The 27,977-nt window shown below is 36.8% G+C and overlaps 1 protein-coding gene across 11 annotated transcripts in view; it reads left to right on the forward strand.

Moving 5' to 3' along the window:
- Positions 1-27,977, forward strand: part of DMD (dystrophin) — a 2,125,007-nt gene that overhangs the window by 1,118,298 nt on the left and 978,732 nt on the right. For all 11 annotated transcript variants that reach the window (XM_050936430.1, XM_050936437.1, XM_050936440.1 and 8 more), the window contains one exon: positions 7,451-7,601. In XM_050936430.1, the coding sequence (XP_050792387.1) occupies positions 7,451-7,601 (151 nt within the window). The remainder of the gene's footprint in view (positions 1-7,450; positions 7,602-27,977) is intronic.

Consider the following 27,977-nt stretch of genomic DNA (forward strand, 5'->3'; position numbering starts at 1 on the left):
TTAACAATCACTTTGTTCTATACTAATATACAAGCAAATTGGCCTGGCTGTGCATTTCTAAGCATTCAGTGAGCTGTGGAGCTTTGATGTGAGCTGGCACGTGGTCTGCATCACAAAGCCCAATAAATTTCCCCATGTAGACAAATCTTTAGTCTCCATTCAAAGGACGAGGTCCAGGGACTAAGTCTATTTTCCAATTATGAGAGCTTTAGTGTCCCTCTTAAAGTGGTTACACACACCCTTTGGAAGCACTGCTGAGTGAAAGTGGAAATAATCTTGAGATGCTAGAAATATTTGAGAGATCAGCCTGTCCTTCATCTTGGATTTCCAGTCTCAGTCCCTGTAGCAATGCAATAGTGTGGGTTGGAATTTCCCAGTTTTCCCTGGTGCCATAAAATGACCCCATGATAGTGATCAATGGGTATTTTATTAATAATTAATTGTACTGCATATTTCCATAAACTGCATCTCAAACAGAATATGAATATGTCAAAAAATAAGAAATACTTAGATATTATTTTCTGCAAGAAGGGAATTTTGATGCGTACTTACATTGCTGCTTATTGGGTACTCATAATATTCTGTTCTCTCCTCTGATATACATATGTAACAATAAAAAATATTAATGCATGTGTGTCAGGGAAAGAATAGCCCCCCACAGGAAAGAACATGGCTTAAGTTTAAGGGGCTGCAGTACTCCTAGAGAGTAGGCTTGATGATTCAGGTTGGTGGAGAACGGGAGGTAAAACAATCTATATTGCATATGTTATCTTTTATAACAGCCAGCCCTGTCTAAATATCAAGTGGTTCTAAGATTTGCATTTTATATGTGTTTTAAGCCTGTGAAAGTCGTACACCTTTTTTCCCCCATCTAATAACTCCTTGAGGTACTTTTGAGAGAGGGTATTGCAGAATCTAGACATTGTGGCATCTAACACTAAATCATCTCCATTTGGTCCATATGCTCAGAATATGTAAATTAAATATGAATTAAACACTCTTAAGATGTAAATTCTGTGATGAAGAAGAATAAAAATGAAAATATCAAGTCCTGAAAATGGGTTAGCAATTTTTTTTACTGAAGTGTTTTAATTTTAGAAGATATTCAGTGAAAACAAGTTCTCATATTTTATCATCTGTCAGAATGGCCTTAAGTATTAAAGCTAGCACTATAGCATGCTAATATAGAATTATTTATACCACTTTGAAGTTTTTTATATTTCTTACAAGGTGCTAATTGTGCTGAATCAAGCTGACAAAATTGCATAATTTTTAGGTTAATATTAGCATAATCCTACAGCACATTGTTTAAAGGCAGTAAAGAAATAAAATGTGCTGAATATTTTTTGCAATAAGATGAATAACACTGTATCTTTCTCACAGTCATAATTTCCATGACACTAATCATGAATTTTTGGAGGGGGTTGTAACTAGTTATGTACTTTGTCACACAGGCCAGTGTGCTACTGAGTAAGACTTCTGAGAATTTTTGCAAATATAGCTTTGTATATACCCAGTAGAGTAGAGCATGGGAGTAATATGGGGATTTCATGATTTTAAACTATTAAATATTAGTAAATAGTTTTAAAACCAGTTTTAACTGGAATATAGAGGATATTTTCTTTAAAATATTAATGCAGGAGTTTTCACTTTTGTCGATAAATTTGTGCCATTTTCTTTATACTAAAGTTTTGGCTTCTGCATATTCTGCCATGATGTGCTATGAAAAGAGCAGTCTCAGAGCAGATGCCTGCAAGCACAGACTCCGACTCCTGGTGCCCTATTGAAATCGAGCCTTGTGTATCTCTTTGCAGGTTAAGAAACCTTGATGAGATATCAAATTTACAGCACAAAACCCAGTTAGTGCCTTGATGTGAAAGGATGTTTGAATTACAGATTAGGATTTTCTTCCTAGTGAAAAGCATATGGCATTGTCAAGGAATTGCAATTCCAAATTTTGATTAAACATCGTCTGAAGGGGTGTGTTCCCCCACGTGGCTAAATATATATTTTAGTACTCCAGTGATCTGTGAAGAGAGAATCCTCCCACTCCTGTTGTGCCTCAACACCAATTATGTTGCAGGTTCCCTCTTTCAGTGACATTTTACCTTTGTATGGATGCAAATGATGCTAGTGCATCAACAAGAGAATAAACCAAAAGACCCAGGCTTAGTTCAGCTTATTCTGGCCGTAGTTTTAGCATATTTTTTAATATGCTTCCTGTGTGACAGTGCATGTGATAGGAAAAACTAGTCAGGAATGCCCATTAGTTTCACACTTGCGGATTCTTGATGCATTTTTGCCTGATGGGAACAGGGCTGCTAGCTGTCACATACTTCCTTTCACTTTTTGTTGTTATTTTTGAATTCATCAGTGCTTAATCCATTTAAAAAAATGGTAAAATTGATTTGAAAAATTATCTTTGCAGTTTTTTGGAGGTAAATATTGGGTTAATATTGGGATAAGAAGACAGTAAAAAAAGCAACAAGAAAAAAAGAAAAGTTAGAGTTTTGAAAGTATAGCAGTTTAATGCTCTGGTTTATTTCATGAACTGTTCATTACCAATATGTGTACTCATGCACGCCCATGTGTGTATCTTCCACTACATTTTCTTACTTTAACAGACAGCCTCGCATTTACATGTAGACTAATTTATTATTAACAACAACGACAACAACAAAATCTACCAAATGTAAAGTATGGCATTTTCTTAACATAATCAGTATGTTCATGTATTTGAGTGGCCCAATATCTGGATGAAGATCAGTTATAAAAACAAATAATTTTTGCAAAATCCAAGGGTTTTTTGGTAAAAATCAGTAAAAACTGAAAACAGAAGGCCTTACTGATAGGGTGCATGTGCAGACATCTGCCATGCTTTCCTGCAGTCCCCCAGGATTCTCATACTGTGGCTCCTTTTGTCATTTGGGGGCTGCTTTGATACCTCCTCTTCAGGCATCCAGGTGACTGCCTAAGTCCTTACTGATGTCCCTTGCTTTGAAGATTTTGAGAGGCTAGCAGAGAATAAGATGAACTAGTCAATATCTCAAAATAACTTCCTGGAAAAAATAGTACTTAGCAATTTGTGTCTTGAAAATTCTTTACAAATATTAAACCTTTTGGTAAAACTGAAAAGGAGGTAAATGCTATACTAATTATGTAGATGAGAAATCTGAGGCACAATGAAGCTTATTGATTTGATAAAAGGACATGTGGAGGACAAGTAGCCAATTCAGTATTAAAACTTGAGTTCTGACTGCCAGTCCTGTGCTCTGACCACTGAGCTATCTGCTTTTTGAGAATCTAACATTTTCTAGCATTACTCCAAGAAAGGCAAGTGCAAGCAAATAACTTTTTTATTTAACTCTAGTTTAATTGTTGACATTTTCAAGTTGTTGTAACCGCAATGAAAATGTAAAGGAAGGGGCTCTTTTTTTTTTTTTAAACAAGTATGACATGTTAGTTTTTTAAATGGTCTATAAGGTGTTCAGAACAGCATCATGTATTCACAATAAAATGTATGGTGCATGAATGAAGTAACAATTTTGACTCTTTTTACTTATATGATGGTGGTATTCTTACAGATATTTTAAATATATCTAACCACACAATTAACAAAAGAAGTGCATTTTGGTTGCCAATATATTTTATCTGACTTTTATTGCTGCTTAACCATAGTATTAGCTTTAACTTTTATTCTGATTACAGTGGGATAACAATACTTTGTTTTTTTCCCAAATAGTCATGAGCAATGAGTGCTAAGACTTAAATGCCAAGAGATTGTATTTTGAATGTATATCAGCCCACTGCTGCTTCCCTCTCTCCTTCTCTTGAAACTTCAATTAGGCATAGAGAAAGAGAATGGAGATTGACTTGAGATTCAATTTGCAAGTGCTGAAATGCAAATTCAGCAACTCTTATATCAACTCATACTGAATTTTTCACATTTAAGTAGCCGATAAACTTGCTCAACCTGAGAAGAGTAACTTTATTTTGTGAGAAACATGAAGCTCATTTAACTGGTTGAACCAGAAAAAATGTATTTTTACCTTTTTATATTTTAGGTGACACTTCGTGTGAATCAAGATTTCCATTTACTTTAGGTTAAGGCATGTAATTATGTACTTGGTTATTAAAACATTTTGTATGTTTCCATTATGGAGTTGTTAATCTTTACTAAATATATTTTAATAATTAATTCAAAATATCACAATCATCTTACAAAATGTAAATATTCTGTTATTGAGTGCTGCTGAAAGTCTTGCTAGAAGACAAGGTCTTTGTCTGAGCCCATACTACTACTACTACTACTACTACTACTACGTTTATCAAATTTCAGCTAGAGATATCTTAAATATTAATCAGAAACTATAATTAACTTGTTCTCATCATTCCTACTACTGATGAGAGGGCGGTGATTTTGTCATAATTTTAGGAATTTGTTAAAATCAGAAGTCAAAGACTCTCTTACCCTCATGTTTAATTGACAGGCCTTGGAAAGGCTCCACTATAAGGCTGAAATCTTGGCCTCCTTCAAGTCACTGGAAGTTTTCCCACTGACTTGAATGGGGCCAGGACTTTGTCCCTGGTCTTTCAATAGCAGTGAAAAGATGCAGTGGGCAAGATGGAGCCAAACTACCACCAAGGTCCCTGAAGAGGGTCATGCCAAAAGGATAGAAAGAAAATTTTTGCTTTTACTTTTTGAGTCTTTGGCTAGCTATTCTTCAAATTCTTTTTTGGCCTCCTAATTATATTTTTACGCTTAATTTGCCAGAGTTTATGCTCTTTTCTCTTTCCCTCACTAAGGTTTAATGTCCACATTTTAAAGGATGCCTTTTTGCCTCTCATTGCTTCTTTTACTGTGTTGTTTAGCCATGGTGGCCCTCTTTTTTGGTTCTCTGTTTTTTAATCTGGGGTATACATTTAAGTTGAGCCTCTGTTAAGATGTCTTTAAAAAGTTTCCATGAAGCTTGCAGGGATTTTACTTTTGGTGCTGTACCTTTTAATTTCTGTTTAACTAACCTCCTCATTTTTGTGTGGTTCCCCTTTCTGAAATTAAATGCTACAGTGTTGGGTCACTGTGGTGTTTTTCCCACCAGAGGGATGTTAAATTTGATTATATTATGGTCACGATTACCAAGTGCCCCAGCCATATTCACCTCTTGGACCTGATTCTGTGCTCCACTTACGACTAAATCAAGAATTGCCTCTCCTCTGGTGTGTTCCAGAACTAGTTTTTCCAAGAAGCAGTCATTTAAGGTGTCAAGAAGCTTTATCTCTGCATCCTGTCCTGATGTGACATGTACCCAGTCAACATGGGGATAGTTGAAATCCCCCATTATTATTATTATTTTTTAATAGCGTCTCTAATCTCCCAGAGCATTTCACAGTCACTATCACCATCCTGGTCAGGTGGTCGGTAATATATCCCTATTGCTATATTCTTATTATTCGAGCATGAAATTCCCATCCATGGAGATTGTATGGTACTGGTGCAGTTTGGTTCAGTTAAGATTTTTACTTCATTTGATTCTATGATTACTTTCACATATAATGCCACTCCCCCACCAGCATAGTCTGTTCTGTCCTTCCAATATATTTTGTACCCTGGTATTACTGTGTCCCATTGATTATCCTCATTCCACCAAATTTTTGTGAAGCCTATTATATCAATATCCTCACTGAGCATGAGGCACTGTAGTTCACCTATCTGATTATTTAAACTTCTAGCATTTGTATAGAAGCACTTTAAAAACGTCTCACTTTTGAGCTGTCTCCCATTATGTGATGTAATTGAATGAGACTTTTTTTTTTCATTTGACTGTTTCTCATCAGATCCTACCTGTATTTTATCATCTTCCATATTCTTCTCCTTACTAGGACATAGAGGATCTCCATTAATAGATCTTCCCCCAAGGGATGTCTCTGACCGAACCATGTGCTCCTCCATACCTTTTGGCTTTTCCCTTGCCCTTTAAAAACTGCTCTATGACCTTTTTAATTTTAAGTGCCAGCAATCTGGTTGCATTTTGGTTAAGGTGAAGCTCATCCTTCCTGTATAGGCTCCTCTTTCCCCAAAAGTTTCCTCAGTAACCTAATAAATCTAAACCCCACCCTACACATTGTCTCATCCACACATTGAGACCCTGCAGTTCTACCTGTCTAACTGGCCCTGTGCATGGAACTGGGAGCATTTCAGAGAATGCTACTATGGAGGTCCTGAACTTCAATCTCTTACCTAGCAGCCCAAATTTGGCCTCCAGGACCACTCTCCTATCTTTCCCAATGTCACTGGTACCTACGTATACCACAACCACCGGCTCCTCCCCAGCTTTACACATAAGTCTATCTAGATGTTTTGAGAGATCTGCAACCTTCGCAACAGACAGGCAAGTCACCATGCATTTCTCCCAGTCATCGCAAACCCAGCTATCTATGTTTCCAATGATTTAATCGCCCATTACTAATATCCGTCTCTTCCTAATAACTGGAGTTTCCTTTCCTGGAGAGTTATCCTCCGTGCAAGAGGATACCACAACATTATCTGGAAGGAGGGTCCCAATCATATGATTGTTTCCCTCTGGTCCAGTGGATGTTCTCCTTCTCTGAGGCTTTCATCCTCCTCAACAGCACAGAAGCTGTCAGACTGGGGGCAGGACCATTCTACTGTGTCCCGTAAACTCTCATCTGTGTATCTCTCTGTCTCCCTTAGCTCCAGCAGCTCAGCCACCCTGGTCTCCAAAGCCCATTCATGGTCTCTGAGGGCCAGGAGCTCCTTGCACTGAATGCACACATGCCACCTGCACATAGGGCAGGTAATCATACATGCTGCATTGGGTGCAATAATCTGGGTAGCCCCCACTCTGTTGCAGGACTTTTGTCTTTATCTGGGGGTGTTTTTTGGCTTAAGTTTAAAAAGTGTAAAGAATGCTAAGTGTATGTAGCCCCCCCCCACCCCCCCGCTGTAAACTCTCTTGCAAAACTCCCTTGTTATCTGCTCCTGTTTGCTAGGACATGGGAACTGAGCTACCCTTTCATACTTTATGGTATTTCCGTCATGGCAGTATCTAGGCATGTTGGCAGGGTAGCGTGGCAGATAGCACTGCTTCTGCAAGTATTGTACCAATTCTGTGGATTAGCACAGGACTTCAGGTTTTCAAATATGTCAGTGGAGCACCTTTCATAAGCTTGGAATTTCTTTAAAATATTTAAGAGAAAAAGAAGCAAAAAATGGATAAGACACTGCCCTGTGGCTTACATGCTCAGTAATCTTGTGACTGCTTAGAAGTTCTGTAATGTTTTCTTTTCATGTAGGTATTAAAAATGTCAAGCACATAAAGACATCAAAATCACAGCATTTGACACTAAAAACATAAAAAAAATTTTTGATCTCTTTCTAGTTAAATAGCATACTAAAATATCATCACTTGGTTTCCATTTCCACCTGTAGACGCTTTGACAGAGCTGTGAAGAAGTGGCAGTGTTTCCACCATGACATGAAGAATTTTAGTCAGTGGCTAACTGACGCAGAACAGAATTTGGCTAGAGCACAGACAGGTACCAGGGACCCGGATCAAGCCAAAATTAAGCAGTACCTCAAGGTAGGTTTTCATCGACCCATTCCTTTCTTGTTCAATTGAATATAGTGTGGATTGCTGAGTGGTATTTTTATATGGTGTTTTTCAAATGTTTCCTTGTTCAACCATTTTCTCTAACAAATATTATTTTTCTGAAATATTAACTGAAAATGCATTTAAAAATAAAATTAACATAAGAATGAGGTGCAACCAGGTAATACTTCTGTAGTTAAAGGTTTGGTCTGTCTTTACTTAGTTCAGGCACACAATGCCCATTCATTTCCATGTGGTTTGTATAGTCAGTGTAAGAAGAGAATAATGCTCTGGGAGATAAACTTTGCTTGTGGGAGATGCTTTATTACCATGCTTTGTAGGAGAAACTTGATTCATGAGCAAGTCATAAAAGAGAGGTTTCATTAACCTTGTGTGGGTCCTTAACCTGTGTTGCCTGTGCCATTCTTTTTCGTTTTGTAATCAAAAGAACATCCAAGATGTTTTTTGTAAACTGCATCATGACAAAATTGCCATTCAGTTTTCATGTGCCAGTTCCAGTTTGTACACTCTTCTGTTCTTCTTAGTGTATGCATAATATGCCTCATGTGACGCATGACCAGGATTCATCACTAAATTTGATCTGCTGGTTGGACCATTAGCTTCCCTAGGCCAGGCCCAGTGCTGACGCTGAACCATGCCCTAGGTTCATAAGCAAAAAAAAATTCTTAGTTTATTGATAGCTGACTATATTCTCATTTTGTATGGCTCAAAATGATAGTATGTATATAGATAGTACTAATTTCATACCAGTGATTTTCAAGTTGATTAGTTCATTTGAATAAAATGGTTTGTCTAACAATGACACTTTAGATACATGTAATAAATTAATTCCCAATCACAAGAAAAATCTTCTGCTCTTAGTCTTACATTAACAGGCACCTACACTGCAATGGAGATAAGAACTGTCAGGTAGAGAAAGTGTAGGCTGTCTAACGTCATGCATTTTTATTTTTTGTTTGTTATTTGTTTTAATTCAAGAAGGCACTGATCTAAAATGAGCCAGCAAGGAGGGAAGAAATTCCCATTATTGGAGACACTCAAAAACAATGATGCATATGGAAAATCTTACTCTTTTCAAATTCTCTAGATGCTCTGGTGTGTTGTCCTTGTGAACTAGAATACTTGAGCTTCCATTAATCTACAGTTTTTTAACATATTTGATTATTTCCTTTTAAGTATGTAAAATAGTGAGTTAATTATTTAAGATTTATTAAGTCATCTCAAGGTTGAAGAATTGGATTCACCTACAAGATAGAGCAGGGAGAAATAGCTTTCCCATTTAGTAATCTATCTTTTCCTAACGAGAAGGAACCACATAATAGATTTCAATGTCTGTAATTAAGTACTACACACATCTTTTAGGAGTGATCATTGACATTGACTAGTCCCAGAACCACAATGCTGTGTAGTGCCAAATACAAATGGAAGTAAAAATAGCTCACAAAGATAATTAGATGCACATAATGTATTAATATTGCACAAAATCAGTATTTTTTAAAAAATACACACAGGATTTTTCAAATGAAAAGATGCATAATATATAGCACATTTTTTTTAAAAAAAGTTTTATTTTAATAAGTAAAAATCTGTCTACTACCTCCTCCTTTATAGCAGCCTTTCCCTGTAACCAAACTCAAACCAGAATTCACCTTAAACCAAGAACAAGGTTATGTGGTGAATGAGTGAATAGAAAAAGGATTGTGTATAATGAATGAGGCAATGTTAAGAAGATAAACTGGAGGGTAACTCTCAAAGACCTTTATATCATTCAGTAAAGACGTCCTCTTCATTGTGCACCATACAACTTGCACACTGAATGAGGCAGAGGTCCTGCAGAAAATATAGTATATGATCATGTAATCAAAGATGCATCATAACGCATATCCAAAAGGGAGAAGACTTTAGGCTATGTAGGCAGTTGTTACTTCCAGATGGTTCAATGCTCCCCCTTTGTGAGCTCAAACATATTTTAGTTATTTATTTATGTACCGCATATGTAGAGGACATACTCGTGTAGAAAAGAGCAAAACTATGTAATAAATTTGTTTGTGCCTGTTTGCCTGCCTTGCCTACTTGCTGGCCACTGATTGTCCCAGGACATATTCCAACCCCTTGAACAGCATCAAACAAGGTAAATTAAAGTAAAATCAGTCTGTGGAAGAAATGGTTCTTCCTCTTCTTTCTTCCAAAAGAAAATTATCCCTGACTCATGCTCAGAGACAGACGAGATACATTTCTGGTCTAGTGGCATAAAAATCTTATGGCATTAAGTTTGGACAATGCTTATTCCTGCAAGGCTAGAAACATGAGCTTTATGCCATTAGGGAGGGGAGTTTACCAGTGGGACACCTTCCCTAGTCATGAAAGAGCCTGAGATAATTGCCATTGAAGTCATGACATGCCTACAAAAGTAAGTTTTGCTAATTTTTCAGAAGTGTTTTCTATTTATTGACTTGAGTATTTCTCGCCTTCTGAGCGCTGCACATTTGGACTCTAAGGACCAGATCCTTGTCTGTTATAAATACACATACAGCAATTCCCCTGGACTCAATATTTGTTCACTTAATATCTGGTCCTTAATAGTGACAAAATCACCTGGATTTAAAGATAGTGGTATAAGAAATCACTTTTTTAAAACTTTCTAAAACATTCTTTAAAATGGTTTCTTTAACATGTTTTGTGTACAAAACACATATTGGGAGAAGTGATGTAAAGGTTTTAGGAGCATGAGTTTGAGGTGATCTGCAAAACCATCGTGTGCTCCACATATAAACAAGTACACACTTGTTAAATGGGTCTTCCAACAGAGATAAGAATCAGCTCATACAGCTCCTCTCTGCAAGTAATACTCCTGTGTTTATGATTGACTTGAGTCTAACCTCCTTCACATCTAACTGTCTTCCATTTTTGTTCACGAACATCCAGAACCTATGCATTTCTGTCTGCCCTATGGTTTTTAAAGCTACTGTCATTCAACACTAAGTGAGAGGAAGATATAGCTAGAACCTTTAGAGGGCATTAAAACAATTATTTAAAAAAATAGCTTGAGTGACAAAAGGCAATCTGGCAATTAGGATTTATATGCAGAAGAAAAATTAGTCTGAAGAAATAATTCTATCATTTAATTAATTGGTTCTTTTTCACTTTGTTGGCCATGTGCCAAAGCTTCACCAACAGCATATGTGGATGGTGCAAGGCAAGGGGAAATATTATTTTTATAAGATTGTTGTTTGGAAGGGTTAGCAGGCTCTTGTGAAGCTGACAGAAGTAGGGTGACCAGACAGCAAATGTGAAAAATTGGGACATGGGGTGGGAGGTAATAGGAGCCTATATAAGAAAGACCCCAAAATCAGAACTCAGAGGGGTAGCCGGTTAGTCTGGATCTGTAAAAGCAGCGAAGAGTCCCGTGGCACCTTATAGACTAACAGATATATTGGACGTAATCGGGATATCTGATCACCCTAGACAGAAGAGATGATAATTTCTATTAGGTTAAGCAGTTAAAAGATCTGAACATTCTGTCTCTTACTAGGTTAGCATTTTGGTGTTTTTGTTGTCATTCTTTATGAAATCACATTGCTTAGTGATGCATTTTCAAAATTCACAGGATTTTCTTGAAAAGGCTTTCATGAGCAGATGTATGACCTGGTGTTTGGAGGAAGATATTATCTTTGATGCAAGATGTATAAAATGTGAAGAAGTGTGTTACTAAAAATTTGAACTACTTTAACATTTCTGTATTTAATATATTAATAAATATGAGTCAAATGTTAATATACAGTAACATAAGTCAATTGCATGGTTATGGGAGGTGATGCAGTAGTATTGACATGAGTCAGTAGGTAATTGCATTATTACTGGTGAATTTACTGTTGTCTGTTTTTGCTACATACTCGTGTTATTATACAGCAATTATGCACAGAAGATATGACACTAGTTATGCAAAACTTATTAATATGATTATTTATTTTATGTCATGAAATAGTCTTATTCCAAGGACTGCTTGGGAACTCAGATGTCAAATTTAACTTCTATTGTATGTCTTCTAAATCTGAGCATAATTTTATCTTTTCAGTTGTTAATTACAGAACTAGGAGTTCTGAAAGATCATTTGTACACTGTCTAAAATTTGACAAGGACTTTGAGGCAGGCTGGGGAAACAAAAGCTATGTGCCAGTCATATAGGGGAGAATAAATCTACAAATTACATTTGAAGGAAGGGAAAATCAGATAGCAGATGAATATATGGTGAGGGAAAGAATTTGGAGTCATAATGCATCAATTTTAGTGTGTTTAACTCAAGTCGGTATACAGTCATAGAAGAAGGCTTTTCTGACATTTACAGGAAAAAAACTAGAGTCTAAAATTAGGTTCTTAAATCCATGTTTAGGAAGCTAAATAAGTGATTATTCCTTTTTCGTAAGTGTTGAGCATCCAAAAACTGCCACTGACTTCAGATTGGAGCTGAAGAGCATTCAGCACTTCTGAAAATCTGGTCACTTATTGAGGTGCCCAAATGTAGATTTAAGAGCCTAATTTTAAACTCCTAGTTTTGAAAATTTAGGCTTTCATTTTTTGTATTCATACTTTTCTGGATTTAGTTGTTATAAAGTTTTACATTTTATTTTGAGCCTGAAGTTTTGAAACTGAATTTTTTGTGTACTTGGTATGCATTAGTTCTGATTTGTTAATAATGGATACCTCTGTCCAACTGAAATAAGGGATAGTTTTAAATTGTTGGAAGCCAAATAATTTTATTTTAAAAATTTCAAACAATATTTAGTTTAGAGAAAACAGAAATGGTAGGCCAGTTTTTACTAGTTTCTCTTACTGCCAACTCAGTGGTGTATCTCCCACTATATAATCAGAAGGATTCTTTAACATATATCTTAGGGGACACCATGATCAAGACCAAACAAAATAATCATAATTATTAACCATGGCTATCTGCTTATTAAAGAAAGGGAAAAAATAAACAAAACAATGCATATGATCGAGTACAAGTTATAAACTGGTTACTTCTGTTACAATCCCTTTTACATGCTGTCATAAACAGATAAGAGTTAATAGAACAAAAGTGCTTCATAACCCTTTCCAGGCAAAAGAGATAAGAAGAACAGTGAGCCTGGCTGTCACCTGACCAGAGGACCAATCAGGGGACAGGATACTTTCAAATCTTGAGGGAGGGAAGTTTGTGTGTGTGCTGTTAGAATTTGGTTGTTCTCTCTAGGGGCTCAGAGGGACCAGACGTGCAACCAGGTTTCTCTCCAATCTCTCTGATACAGGCTCTTATAAGTTCAGACTAGTGAGTACTAGGTAGATAAGGCGAGTTCGGCTTATGATTGTTTTCTTTATTTGCAAATGTGTATTTGGTTGGAAGGAGTTCAAATTTATATTTTGCTGAAAGGATTTTACTTTGTACTGGAATACTTAGGCTGGGAGGGTATTCCCGGTATCTATAGCTGAAAGACCCTGTAACATATTCCATCTTAAATTTACAAAGATAATTTTTACTGTTTTTCTTTCTTCAATTAAAAGCTTTTCTTGTTTAAGAACCTGATTTTTTTTTATTCTAGTGAGATCCCAGGGCACTGGGTCTGGATTCACCAGGGAATTGGTGGGGAGAAAGGAGGGAAGGGGGAGAGAGAGGCTAATTTCTCTCTGTGTTAGGATTACTGTCTCTCTCAGGGAGAATCTGGGAGGGGAAAAGAGAAGGAGAGGGGAAGGTGCATTTTCCTCTCTGTTTTAAGGTTCAAGGAGTTTGAATCACAGTGATCTTCCAGGGTAACCCAGGGAGGGGAAGGCTGGGAGAGGCAACGGTGAGGGAAAGGGTTTACTTTCCTTGTGTTAAGATCCAGAGGGTCTGGGTCTTAGGGGTCCCCGGGCAAGGTTTTGGGGGGACCAGAGTGTACCAGGCACTGGAATTCCTGGTTGGTGGCAGCGCTACAGGTTCTAAGCTGGTAATTGATCTTAGAGGAATTCATGCTGGTACCCCATCTTTTGGACGCTAAGGTTCAGAGTGGGAGATTATACCATAACACATGCCTTTTTTTGGAGAGCTTTTAACAGATATTATGCACTTGAGAGTACACGAGACTTTGGTGTGTCAATTTTCTCTTGGTAAGTTAAGACCAACCTATTTTTTCCCAGTGTTAGTATCTCATTAGATACTTACAATTATTTATATGTAGCAAAATATTTGGTTCAAGGGTGAGTGAAGCCTGTCTAGTTATTCATAAAGAGCTAAACAATCTTAACTAACTCCTATGAAATTAGTTAAGTAGAAAAATCCATTTAAGGAGCTGTCTTAAGACAGGCCAATTACAAATATTAAGAATTCTAAATCCAGTTGAACACTCTATTTCTCTGTTTACCAGTGTTTAGCCCCTGTTTCTTCTCCAGGAATATATGATCTAACCATTTGGTAATCAAGAGAGAAACAGTAAGTAATTTAAGTTACAACGGCATTTCAGTATTCCAATAAAACCATTGCAAGAGTTTTAAACCCAATAACTTGGCAGTACCTTAGTTAACTTCCTCTCACCAATTCATGTTGAAGTCTTGGAGAGGTTTTTCTTGGGGTGGTTTCTTCTTTTTTTTGTTCGTTCTTATCTATCTGCAGCAGCTTCTTTCTGGAGTGCTGTGTTTGAGCAGGATAGCAGAAAGTGTGTGTGAGGGTTCTCAGTTCAGTGTTTTCATACCTTTCTCCATCCTATTTTCATGAAATTATAAGAAAACATTGCTCTTAGTGCTTGTTTACATTCAAGTTGCTTGCTGTGACCCTTTCATTGGCTTCATGCATTGGCGAAGTTGACACTTTCAACTCCCGAATATGCCGTCTGTTTAAAGAAAATGTACATTTCTTTAATTGCCTTTGTTCTTCTTGTGGCAGGAAAGCATCAGATAACTTTTAAAGCTAGTTTAAATTCTTTTTATTTAGTCCATTCTTGCAGATAGTCTTTCAATTTATTTTGACAGGAAGTGAAATTCTGTTTTCAAAAAAATCTGAACATGAATTTTTAGTTCTCAAAATAGTCTTTTAAAATTAAATAAGTTTTAGAAAGCCTTCATCTTCAGTCAATTCTACATGACAGTTTTTGGAACAATGACTTTCTTGTCTTTTTGAGATGGGTAAGGATTTTCTTGTACATTGCCAGTAATAAATTCCCCACTAAGTAGTCTATACTTTATATGGCTTCTTACTCTAGTTTAACAAGGTCATTAGAATTCATGATGTTACTTAAAGTATTTTACCACTTACATAGCAATTTCCTTAGGAGTAATATTAGGAGTTTTGCATTTTGCTAACATATTTGAAAACATGTTTCAAAAGGTGTTTGCCATTACAACATTTAAGAAATAAACAAACGTTTAAAACTTCTGCAACTATGAATATTTTTCTCTAGAACTTTTATAAGAGCACAAGCATGTTTTCTTGCTGAGGATGGGGGTGGTAGAACCCACTTTTCACAGATTTGTTGCCCTGATAACTCACCATACATTCCATTCACAGTCAGGTTTCTTCCTAAAAAAATAATGCTTACATCGTCTGTCTGCTTGATGTTTCCTTGTCCTTGGGAGATAGAAACAGAAACCTTCTGGAGTTTCTTTGATTAGCTTTAATGTTTTCTAACATAACTGGCTAAACATATATATTGTTATACAGTATTTCCAAATATCCTGGCCGTAATAATCTTGTAACTATATCTTAATATTCAGTAAAGTGCAAACATGTTTGTAACAAATTCTTTTCTAGCTTATAATAATTTATTAATCTCATTTTTATATCAGTGTTGAGGTCTGCCACCCAAGCCTCCAACTGAATAGCAAGGTGATATTAGTTAATTTTAGTTATATTTTTTTCTACTCTCTAATTTGTTTGTGGTAAATGTTTGCATTATGTGTGTTTTAATTAAATATCCAGAAATGGGTCGGGGGGGGGGGTAGAGAGGGAAAGCCTAAAAGTAAATCTCTAAGGCATATTGTTATAATGTGCATATATATAACTTCATATATTAAGTTAATTGGGAAATGTCATACAGATCACAAAATCCTCCCAGAATTGTTTTTTGGCAACTATTCAGTGTCTAGCAGGAGAAAAGAAAACTATCGCTACACACAGTAGTGGAACATAATGCCTTAATAACTGTATTTGATTACATTTGCACCTAAAGGAAAAGGCACAGAAGGATCAGAGAGCTGACTACAGAAAGCATTCCACTAAACAATATCCTTTGCTAAGTTTCTAACATTTGCTTCATTTCAGGAAAAGCTCTGAGTTTATGAAGTTATTGAGCTTGGGATGATTCATTTATTACTTGGCATATTTGTATTCTCAATATTAGTTTTATCGGGGGGGGGGGAGTAGGAAAGGGGGAATAATCCAGGAGGAGCACAGAATTATCCTAGGATGATGGTGTAGTCAGTTTAATGTTCCACTGTAAATACATTTTTTTTTATTTTTACGACTGAGATAATACATAAGCGCAAGAGAACTATAACCTCTAAATATAGGCTTTCTCGGTTCTTAACAATAATTGATCAATTGTTTTTTCTAACAAAAGTGCACAGTTGTTTAATATGTGTGCTTTGATCTGTTACCTATTTTTACCATTGACTTTAAATAGTTTAATAAATGTAAAACGTTACATAGAATGATATTGGTAAAATATTTGTTTTGGTTTGCAGTTGAGATATAAAATTGACAGGATGTTCATTTTTTTGCTCCAATTGCTAAAACATGACTATTTGTTATGACCATGTACTTTGCTTCTGGTTAGATCCGTGGTTCACGCTTCAAGTATCTGCCCATCTACTATGCTCCCAGGCTACCCCCAACCTTTAACTCTTTTAAATTCATATATATTCCTATCTATTTCCAAAGGCTGCTGCCTGATTAAACTAATGTGCACAAGCACTGTAATCATTAACAGCAATAATACTAATAATAGTAGCAATATCCTAATTCCTAGCTATGTTTGGCATATGTCAGAGTCTGCATGTAGTAGACTTGCATATGGTCATTGCTATTAATAACATGCATCTCTCATAGTGTGAGAGAAATTTGGATGTGAATAATTCCTCCTCCTGAACAACCATGTGGCCCATGCAAAAAACAATTGAACCATTTATTTAGACTAAATGTTAAAACATTACCTACATTGGGAACAATGCAACATACAAATCAGCAGCTACTGACACAGTAAGAGTGCCTTACACAAAGCTGTTAAATAAAGGAAAATGTAGTTAAACTGTCTACTATAACTTTAGATCAATGATATTGTTCCCATAGTATGGTCTAGATTATACTTATAAGGGCAGCTCTGAATAAGGGTGGTATGAAGCTGTTTTGATTCTTGGGGAAATTCAGGGTGTGCACCCATTTTTCGGAGTGGGTGGGGGATTAAATTGTGTCATACATTTGAATGGTGCTGACTGCTGACCCAGTGCACCAGATCAGCTCTCTGGGTCACTCGGTGTCCCTTTCCCCTGGGGGACAGTTAATTCTATAACTTGGGCTTGGGGCAGCAGTTCGAATTTTCTTGAGCATGGAGATTGTTGTTGCCCCTGGCCCTTGCGTAGTCTGTGCAAAAGGAAAGTGTGTGTATCCGTGTGTGGGTGCATGGGATGCTCTTTGCATTCTACCTCTCATTCTTACTGCCCCTCATTGTACCTGCGCAAGAATAACCTGGCCCTTCAGAAGAAATCTATTTATGGAACCAAAAAATACCTTTAGAATTAAGTTTGAATGTATTAAGAGGGTATGTCTACACTGCAACAAAACATGCATAGCTGGATTTATCTCTCAGGGCTTGGTCTGTGGGGCTATATAAATGCAGTGTAGATCCTCAGGCTGGAGCCCAACCTCTGGGACCCTCCTCGTTGTGGGGTCTCAGGGCTTGGGCTCCAGCCCAAGCTTGAACGTCTACACGGAAATTTTATAGCCCCGCAGCCTGAGCTGCATGAGATTGAGCCAGCTGACACAGGCCAACACAGCATGTTATTGCAGTGTAGACATGTCCTTAGTGTTTATGATCTCTGTACATACAAACATAGCTATGCCCTTGTTTGTCCCTTTGGTAAATAACATTTTATGACACAGGCTTTCGCACTACCACCCCCACAACCATTCTGGTGCATTAAGCAGGAGAAAAATATGTCAGCAAGCAGATTTGTGGTGGCTGCACACAAGTCATCCAAAGTTCTGTCTTTAAGTCTAATTTTAATTTCATAAATCTATTTTTAATGCAGCAAACTCGTCTGAGGCCACACTAGATGCAATGTCCATAATTATATATTGGTAAGCTATTAGTCTCTAGCAATGGATCATCAGGGTGTGCAGCAGATGTTATATTCATGGAGGTTCTCTTGATTTTTTTTTTAAGTCACTGAAAACTGTTAAGTCAATAAGTACTTCTATTCAACCTTCTGAACATGCTATGGGCACAGAATTTGCCTCTAAGCCATAGAATGTGTCTCTTGCATGGGCACTGTGGAATTGTTGTTATCAAGATTGTAGGGTGCCTATCCAAACTTCCAGTGTTTGAGGTTGACTTCTCTAGACCTCCTGCCTGCTTGGATGTAATCACATAAATTTGAACTTTACATTTTGCTTTGCAGAAGCTGAAGCAAGAAAGAAATGAAAGTAGAAAACCTGGTGCTGCAGTACTGAAAGATATGGCATGCTTGTTAAAGTCTAAGTTGGAACATACTGATGTTTTAATAACCTTTCATTTAAAACGGTTTTTTTTTGTGGCCCACACCATAACTGGAACCCAAGAATCAAGAGGCAAACTCAAGTTCAGGTGATTGAGGGTCTTATTGCAGATGCCACCAATGCACAAAAAAGGATATGTTTCATCACACAGTTTTTAAAAAAAAATTCCAGTTTCTAATGTTAGTAAAAAATAGTTTAGATCCTACAGTTAAAGTGGAGTTCACATTTTTATATTGATCTCCTGCTTCAACCCATAACAGAGGATATGTCGATAATCTCCACTTCTCTAGTCTAGAGTGTCATGTTGGTTAATTGTGGCGGATGAGTAATATTTTAAGAAGTGTATACTGACACAGCATAAATTTGATGGAATCTCATTTAAGACTAGATAGAAGGGGCTGGGCGAGAGGGGAAGGGTCAATGGACACTTGAAGAAACAAAGAAGCAATAGAACGCTGTAAGTGATATAAAAAGAAATAGAATAGACTCCAGTGAAAACCCATTTTAGCACATTTATCTGGAGATGCATACTTAGGGCTTGCTATGATAATTACTAAATATCTAGTGTTTCATAAAAGAAATTTAGTACAAGGCTTATGCTTTAATAATGGGAGTTCAACACTAAACTCCACGGGCTCCATACTGAAAATTAACTGCTTCATTCCTCAATATTTTTCGTTAAATGAGTTTTGACTTGCAACATTTGACATCCTAGAGTTGCTAGCAATGCAATTTATAATATTGATAGACAGTGAAGGGGTCCCTGAAGTTCAGTTGTGCATTAGGCAATATTCTCAATACAAAAAATAAGGATTGTGCTTCTCTGAAAGGAAAGGGAAGTATAAACATCCTCCCCTACTATAATAAACAACAAAACGTTCTTAAAATGTCAGAGAGAAAAGTGGTTACTTAAGAATATGTTAATAGAGTTTAAGCAGGAAAGAAGAAATTTCTATTACCCATTACCAAACGACAGTCAAAAATGGATGCTCTATTAGGTGCTATATATACCATAAACATGAAATATTATATATCTGTGTAATACTTCACTATGATGTAAGTAATGGGAAGAAGTGGTCAAAGACTGAGTACGTATTTTATGTCGGATACCTGGAAACAGGTGTGTGTGTGTGTGTGTGTGTGCATGTACTCAGGGACAATGGTGTTCAGTGTAACCTTCAGTTTTGATAGGGTTTTGGTTTTCTTCCTTAAATGTACATGCCACTGTGTAACAGACGTTTTGGAGCATGAGCTTTCGTGAGTGAATACCCACTTCGTCAGATGCATGTAGTGGAAATTTCCAGGGCCAGGTATATATATATATGCAGGCAAGCTAGAGATAATGAGGTTAGTTCGATCAGGGAGGATGAGGCCCTGTTCTAGCAGTTGAGGTGTGAAAACCAAGGGAGGAGAAACTGGTTTTGTAGTTGGCAAGCCATTCACAGTCTTTGTTTAATCCTGAGCTGATGGTGTCAAATTTGCAGATGAACTGAAGCTCAGCAGTTTCTCTCTGGAGTCTGGTCCTGAAGTTTTTTTGCTGCAGGATGGCCACCTTAAGGTCTGCTATAGTGTGGCCAGGGAGATTGAAGTGTTCTCCTACAGGTTTTTGTATATTGCCATTCCTAATATCTGATTTGTGTCCGTTTATCCTTTTCCGTAGCGACTGTCCAGTTTGTCCGATGTACATAGCACAGGGGCATTGCTGGCATATGATGGCATATATTACATTGGTGGATGTGCAGGTGAATGAGCCAGTGATGGTATGGCTGATCTGGTTAGGTCCTGTGATGGTGTCACTGGTGTAGATATGTGGGCAGAGTTGGCGTCGAGGTTTGTTGCATGGATTGGTTCCTGAGCTAGAGTTACTATGGTGCAGTGTGCAGTTACTGGTGAGAATATGTTTCAAGTTGGCAGGTTGCCTGTGGGCGAGGACTGGCCTGCCACCCAAGGCCTGTGAAAGTGCAACAAACCTTTTCACACCTCAACTGCTAGAACAGGGCCTCATCCTCCCTGATTAAACTAACTTCATTATCTCTAGCTTGCCTGCATATATATACCTGCCCCTGGAAATTTCCACTACATGCATCTGACGAAGTGGGTATTCACCCACAAAAGCTCATGCTCCAAAACATCTGTTAGTCTATAAGGTGCCACAGGATTCTTTGCTGCTTTTACAGATTCAGACTAACACGGCTATCCCTCTGATACATGCTACTGTGTGTTTCTGATTAAAAAGAAGGTTGAAGAATGTGCCTTGCACCTGGAATGGAAGATGGTAAGGTTTGTGATGTACCACAGTCCCTTTGGGAGTTCATTCCACAGTTTCTGACCAGCCCCCAGAAAAGCTCTGTTGCCTGCACAGATTGATTTAACCCTTGTGGATAGAGAGTTTTATTATACTTTAGGAGAAGAGTTGTTAAGTGAAGTCTTCATCTAGGACCTTTAGGTGATCTTCTACTTACGCTAAGTGTGGGTTGTTGATCACCCTGAAGATAAGGACCAATGCTTTGAACTTGGCTCAATATTGGTAAGGGTAGGAACTTCCCCTCGAGTGATAAGGAAAGGTAGTCATGATTCATGCTAAAATAGTTATTGATTTCTTCTTATGATAAGAAGCAATAGTTAGATTCCTAGAATCCTATCATTTTATATTATTATTTATAAATTTCTAAGAGTAATATAATTTGGAGTAAAAAATATGAATTTCTATATAATACTATAGAATAGTAAAATATTTCTGAATAGCGGTGGAGATAATAGGGCTGCTGCTAATGGCAATGGTGAAATATCAAAATAGTTCTTAACCTGAATTTATAGTAAAAAGCCATTTTCATGACACGTCAGGCCAAAAGTGTTATTTCGTTATTATGTGAGTTGTTTAATTCTGCTCCATTACACTCGGATCTGCATTACTCTTCATTCCTAATTTACTGTAGCCTATTAAAAGTTTTTTTTAGGTAATTTGTTGTTACTGCTACTAAGACATTAAAATGCCTTGAGGCTATGAAAAATAAATTTAATGTTGCCAGTATAGTTCTGCCAAGCCTTGCCACCAGTAGATCACAACTGATAGCTTGTACTTAGATTGTACTGTAAATCTTGGTGGCGTTTATTCTGAGAAACAATTTCTCTCTTCATAGTAATTTTAAATGATGCATTTTTCAAATATTTCATTATTAAACTTTTTTCAAATGACTATTTGCAGACATAGATGTGCAGTTTGAACTTTCCAAATTGATATAATTTTTGTAAGAACATTATACAGAATGTGAATGAATAACCATATTGCGCTGTACTTCTCTCCTTTAAGAAAACAAAAGCCTTGAAACTGAGCAGTCTGAACACCAGGGACCTGATTCTCCACAGCCTTACACCTTCCACCTTTTTCTCAAAGCACAGAAGTCAGTGCTTAAATTGTAATGAAAGAGTGCCAGGGCTCAAACAATATTTTTATTTTCATTTCTGACGTGGCAAGCCCAGAGGCGCCAGGGCTCAGCCCTAGCACACCTTAGCACAAATTATTAGGAGAAGTGTTCCAATTCCTACCTGTGCAGTGTAGTTACTTATTGCTACCACATCAGAATGGTAGTGCTCTATCTGTCCACTTTACACCCATTTTGCATGCAGGCACAAGATACAAGGGACTGGAGAATCTGCCCCCTTAGCACTGAATTTAGCCCTGTTTTAGAGTTCGTCTTAAATGGTCACAGTCTGTAGTGTATGTGAGAGATGCACTTCTGGATGTACATAATTGTCTTCAGCCTGGGCAAATTGATTTACATATTGACTTCTGTCAATATGGATAAAATTGAGATCCTTAAATGACTACTTGAGAGTTGGATGGTTGGTTCCTCTGACAAAAAAAACATTCATCTGATTTGCTTCTAGCTAAATCTATTTCTTCTAATTTGTCAGGACTGTCATACAGTGCTGATTGCTGTGCATATCGTCCATAGGCATACGTGTTGGGTCTAAAAGTACTTCACGGTTTTGAGACCTTAATTGAAGCACTTTAGTGTAGGCTCAGACCAAAATCCTGCTGAATCCTCTGAAATGGATGATCAGGCATCCAATTAATAACTCATTTGTTGGAAACCACCAGAAAAATATTATTGTCTTGGAAAACAAAGTTTCTGATAACCAAGGGTCACATAAACGGGCTTTTTTGTACTCCATTTCACTGGTTATTATATTTTTCATTTAATAATATCTTCACAGAGTGCCTTTCCCAGAGGATCCTAAAACATTTCACATCTACATCCAGTACATATAATACTTCTGAAGTACTGTCATCTCTTGGCCAGCAGCCATACAGACATGCAGTGTAAAGTGTGCAATATAACAGAGAGAGGAAAGTACATTTGACTAAGGGAAGCAGGATAGAACTATACTTTAAGAAGAGTCTTATAGGATCTATATTGTCCACACAGAGCACATCCAGATTTTGTTTGTTTTAAAGGTTTGTCCAAAAGACCTATCCGTAGCAAACTCAGTTTATCTGAATAGTCCAGTTGCCTTCTCTTACTAGTCTCCATTTCTATCAGGCTATTATAAGTTAAGTGGTCTAGCTCATGCAGTAGGTGATTTTTAGCTACCACAGTTATACAGACTACTGAAGTAGCTTTTCACTGAAAATGCATGATAGCAGGATCTGTACGTCGTATTAAGATTTTAAGTTTTTTATTAATATTGAGCTGGTATGAGAGTTTGGAAACCACTGAGTGAAAGTTATCTTGTGATTGACTACTAAAATAGCTCAATCATATCTAAATCTTAGTAATGGCAGACTAGCTCAATCATACCTAAATCTTAGTAATGGCAGACTGATTTATTTAGATAATTTCATTTACATGAGGGATAGTACTATGTATGGTGAAGGAATATAGGTGAGGATGCGACTGGTGAAAATCTGTTTTCTCCTCTTTAGAATTTCTTAAAATAAACACTGGAGTACAGACCTGAGCTGTAAAAACAAGTAAAATGTGTATTTTCCCCCTTCAAATAAACCTACATCATATATCACTCCCATTCAAACTGTGAATTTTTAAAGATGTGATGCATTGCAAATTTAATTCAACTCTTCAAGCAAAAGTGAAAACCTAAGTTTTTTAAAAGTTTTATTTTTTTTAGAAGAGATCGGTTAACATTGCAAAATTGAAACCTGAGAATATTCTAACAAATTTTAGAATGAATTTATTTCAGCTGTTCATCCTCACTTATGTTCATTTTTCCATATTCATGTCAGTGTTCAGGTATTATCACATAAATGTTCCTCTAAAGTACGTTCCAAGCTGATGTATTCACAAGAGAAGGGGGTATATTTTCATATCAGATGAGGCATTTCTTGACACAACATGGGGACAAGATTGTCGAAACAGCTTGACCGAGACATGGCACAGACTTACTTAAATGAACAAGTCAAAGATATGACTTCACTCTTTGCAATCAGGGCTGTATATGCATGCACAATTACTTTGTGGGAATATGACATCCAACTAAAGCCAGCCAACAAATCTGTTCACCTCTTCTAGAAGCAACTTGTGTAAAGTTGTGTAAAGGAGAAGATTCAACATTTTCTTAAATGCATTAGCTAGCTTTCCATAAAACATTCACTCTCTCTGAAAGATTGAAAGCCCCAGTAACTTATTAATGCCCTCCTCTATTATTGTAGTTACAGTGACAGTTGACAACTAATCAGCATAACGTGAATATTTAATAAACACACAGAGCTATTCATAATCAATCCAAAAAGTTTACAAAAGCTACAAAACTTTGCTAAGACAGATGCAAAAATTCAGTTACTGAATAAATTTGAATACTTCAGTTTAAGCATGTGCATGTTTATTGGGGTGAGGCCTTGATGATATTTTTCAATACATTACAGTACTTCTGATAGAAAAAAATTTCATAACTTTGCTAGTTGTTGGTATCTTTAGAAATAAAAATTAGCTTTTATATAGAACAGGAACATGTTATAGGCCTTTTTTAAAGTAATTAATTATTACAGATCTAGTTTTTAGATAAATTTTCTGAATGTTATTAGAGAGTATATTTCCAGTAATTCCATCTGAGAGTTTCAAGGAGACTCTACTTCCTTGTATGTCCTTTTTTGAGTTCCCCGAGTAATTTTCTTTTCCAGAAAATAAAGCATATTGACTTTGTAATGGCATGCAATTTGAGGCATACAGTAATTTTTAATTATCTTTCCAAACTAAAATAACATTATTTTAGTAAACCTTTTGGTAACATTTTAGAGCAAACATTATGTATTTACAGTCAGATTGTGTTTGATCTTAATATGTAGCTATGCCAAGCTTTTTTTCCATGTTACACTCCACTTTACTTCTAAAGAAACCAACATTTTATTCTAACTAGTGATGTTGTAGCTGTGTTGGCCCCAGGATCTGAGAGAAGCAAGGCAGGTGAGATGATATCTTATATTGGGCCAACTTCTGTCGATGAAAGAGACAAGCTTTTAAGCTCCACAGAGCTCTGGGTCAGGTCAGGCCCAGAATGGAAGAAGAGCTGTGTGGGTCTCTTATTGGACCAACTTCTGTTGATGAAAAAAGTATTACTTCACCCACCTTATCTCTCTCAGTGGAAACCAGTTCATCTTGTGAAAAGGGAATGCACTAGAGTACACTTTTTCTACTCAGACAGCTTCTGATGAGCTCACGTTGACAAGAATAGACAGACATGTAATAATTATGCAACTTGTCATATCATCCTTTTTGACTCATCACATTAACAATGAAACCTGATATAGAAAGAATTATGTGATTTTAATAAGTCTATGCATTTCAGCTTTCCCCAGCTTTTCTTCTATCATATCTCCAAATGGAGTAATTCTCCTTTGCTTCTGTTTGAAAAGGTAAACATAAATACATTATTGATTGTTTGCTTCTTGCATTTGTGACTGTTTAGCAGCTTTCTTACTGAACAGTCTAACAAAATATAAACATTCATAGAGTGAGAGAAGTTCCAGTTTATACAGCAAATGGAACAAAATTGGAAAGACAGACTGTTGTACTCTGAGTCTGATCATTTTAAAATGACAGAATTAGGAATGTTCAAATCTGATGAAGCTCAAGAATACAATTAAGATGTTAGCATGTCAGGGAGTCTTCCACTTCAGGATAAAAATATAGAGTGAGAGAGACAATCTGGAAGATATCTTGGGATTGGGAAGATCCTAATACTGAGGTTCAATTACCTGGGAAGCTAAGAGAACCTGGTTATTAGTCAATGGATTCCTTTTAAAATATCAGAGAAAAGAAACAGCAGCCTAACCCCAACAGCAATCTTTCTAGGGAGGGGAGAATACTATCCTTCATCCATTTCACATAAATTAATTTGCACAAGGTCACTTCAGATAGAGTTGGGGATAGAATTCAGGTCTCTAACCTAACAGAGATACATCACATCCATTTACTACAGTCTTCTATAATCCACAGTAAAATAGTGTGGTTTAGGTCTGGTCTGTACCACAGATCTTTGTTGGTATAACTACGTCACTCGACTGTGAAAAAATCCAACCCCCTGGGTTGAAACAGTTATACCAACCTAATGCCCTGTGTAGACAGAGCTATGTCAGCCTCTTGGAGAGGTGAGTTAACTACGCCAATGGGAGAGCTCTTTCCCATTGGTGTAGAGTATCTTCATTAAAGCGCTGCAGCGGCACAGCTGTATCAGTGCAGCTATGCTGCTGTATCAGTGCAGCTATGCTGCTGTAGCGTTTTAAGTGTAGACTTGCCCTTGCCTTTTTAGCAGCTATACCACAGAGAGAGGTTTATGACTCTCCTACTACTTTCATTTTAAGCTAACTGGTTAATTTTTATCTCCTGGAGTAGAGGCTTATCCTTTTACATCCAGGGGTTCTGAGCTCAGTCCCTGCAGATGACTCAAACAAGACAAAGTCAAACATAAAGTAATAGTAAAGGTTATATGTGTCCTCATATATTAAACCTAAAGGTATGTTATGTGATGAGGGAATATTATCCATCCATAATTACTATACTAGAGGATTACCTATCATCTCTGGATGCATATGTTTGGACTAGACAAGGGCTGCTGCATTCTATTATCCATAAACTGAAAACCAGAGTGGGTACTTAATTATTTTTCTTGAATACTTTTTAGATTGACATGTATAATTTCTGTATACAAATTCTACATACTTACCATAAATGTCTGGGGTCCTTGAAATTTGTGAGCTATCATACTTTTTTCAAAATTGTGAAAGAAATGAAGATGATAATTCTCTTTTTTCTCGGGAAAGCTAATAGTGACAGCTTAATAAGCAAATGTGTTTTGCACTAGGGAATGAACACTGAATGCCTACAATTACTGAGGTGAATTAGTATTGACTTCTGGTGTGATCTCTCTTTTTCCACCTATTGGTCTCTATTGTCCTTTTTGATGTATCTGTCTCTTTTCATTTATCCACTAGAGCATGTAAAAAAGTGCACCTTGTATTGAGTCTGAATGTGTATAGTTTCCACTTCCAGCCATTAGATTTTGTTCTGCATTTGTCTATTAGACTGAAGAGCCCTCTTTTACCACAATTATGCCTGCCAGGTGGCTACTTACAGACTGTAGTCAAATCAGCATTTAACCTTCTTTTTTATAAGCTAAATTGTTTGCTCTCCTTGGCTCTTTCACTATATAAGGCATGTTTTCCAAACTTTAATTATTCTCCTGGCTCTTCTCTGAATACTTGCCCAGGTTTTAAACATCCTTTTTCAATTGTGGACATCATAACTGGACATGGTATTCTAGTAACAGTCACACCAGATACTCCAACTTGATACTCCAACAAGAATTGCATTGGTAATTGTCCACCAGGACCCTCAAGTCTTTTTCAACTCGCTGTTTCCCAGGATAGAGGTACCCATCCTGTAAATGTAGTTTTTGTTCCTAGATGATTGACTTCACATTTAGCTGTGTTGAAATATATATATCGTTTGCTTGTGTCAGCTTTCTAAGTGTTCCAGATCAATCAGATTAGTGACCTGTCTCCTTCATTATTTACCACACCTACAATCATTTTGTTGTCAGATTATGTTTTCTTCCTTGTCATTGGTAAAAGTGGTAAATAGCATATGGCCAAGAATTGATCCCCTCAGGAACCCCAGAGAAATACACTCATGATTACATTTTTGAGACAAATCAGCCATTTTAATCCATTTAATGTGTGCCGCTTTTATAATGTGTATTTTTTACCCCATGTTAGTTTGAATAAAATTGTTGAGTTCTGTAGACAAAATACAGGGATTTGAAATTTTGTAATAAAAGCAGATTAGGACTTCTCTGGTGAGTATGGATTATTTGTTAATATGCACAAGTTGTGAAGAACAAGAGAGTGCTTTGACAGGTGTGAATAATAGCGAGGTGGAGAAAGATGATTCAAGTTCTCTGAGGATTTTGATGTTTCTAAATTTGGTTTTATTCTGATTTGGAACATAAATCAAAAAATTCAAAATTCTGAAAGAAAGGGAATGGAGCCCAGGTTCCAAGTCAGTCTGTCTTGCAGGGCTGCCCAGAACTGTGAACCTTGGGAGCCAAGGGGTTCCCCACTCTGAGACAGTCTAGTATGTGAGCTGGCCAGAATCGATGTAGGTATCTGATGG

Source organism: Gopherus flavomarginatus, chromosome 1, assembly GCF_025201925.1.
Source record: "Gopherus flavomarginatus isolate rGopFla2 chromosome 1, rGopFla2.mat.asm, whole genome shotgun sequence".
Classification (NCBI taxonomy): Eukaryota; Metazoa; Chordata; order Testudines; family Testudinidae; genus Gopherus; species Gopherus flavomarginatus.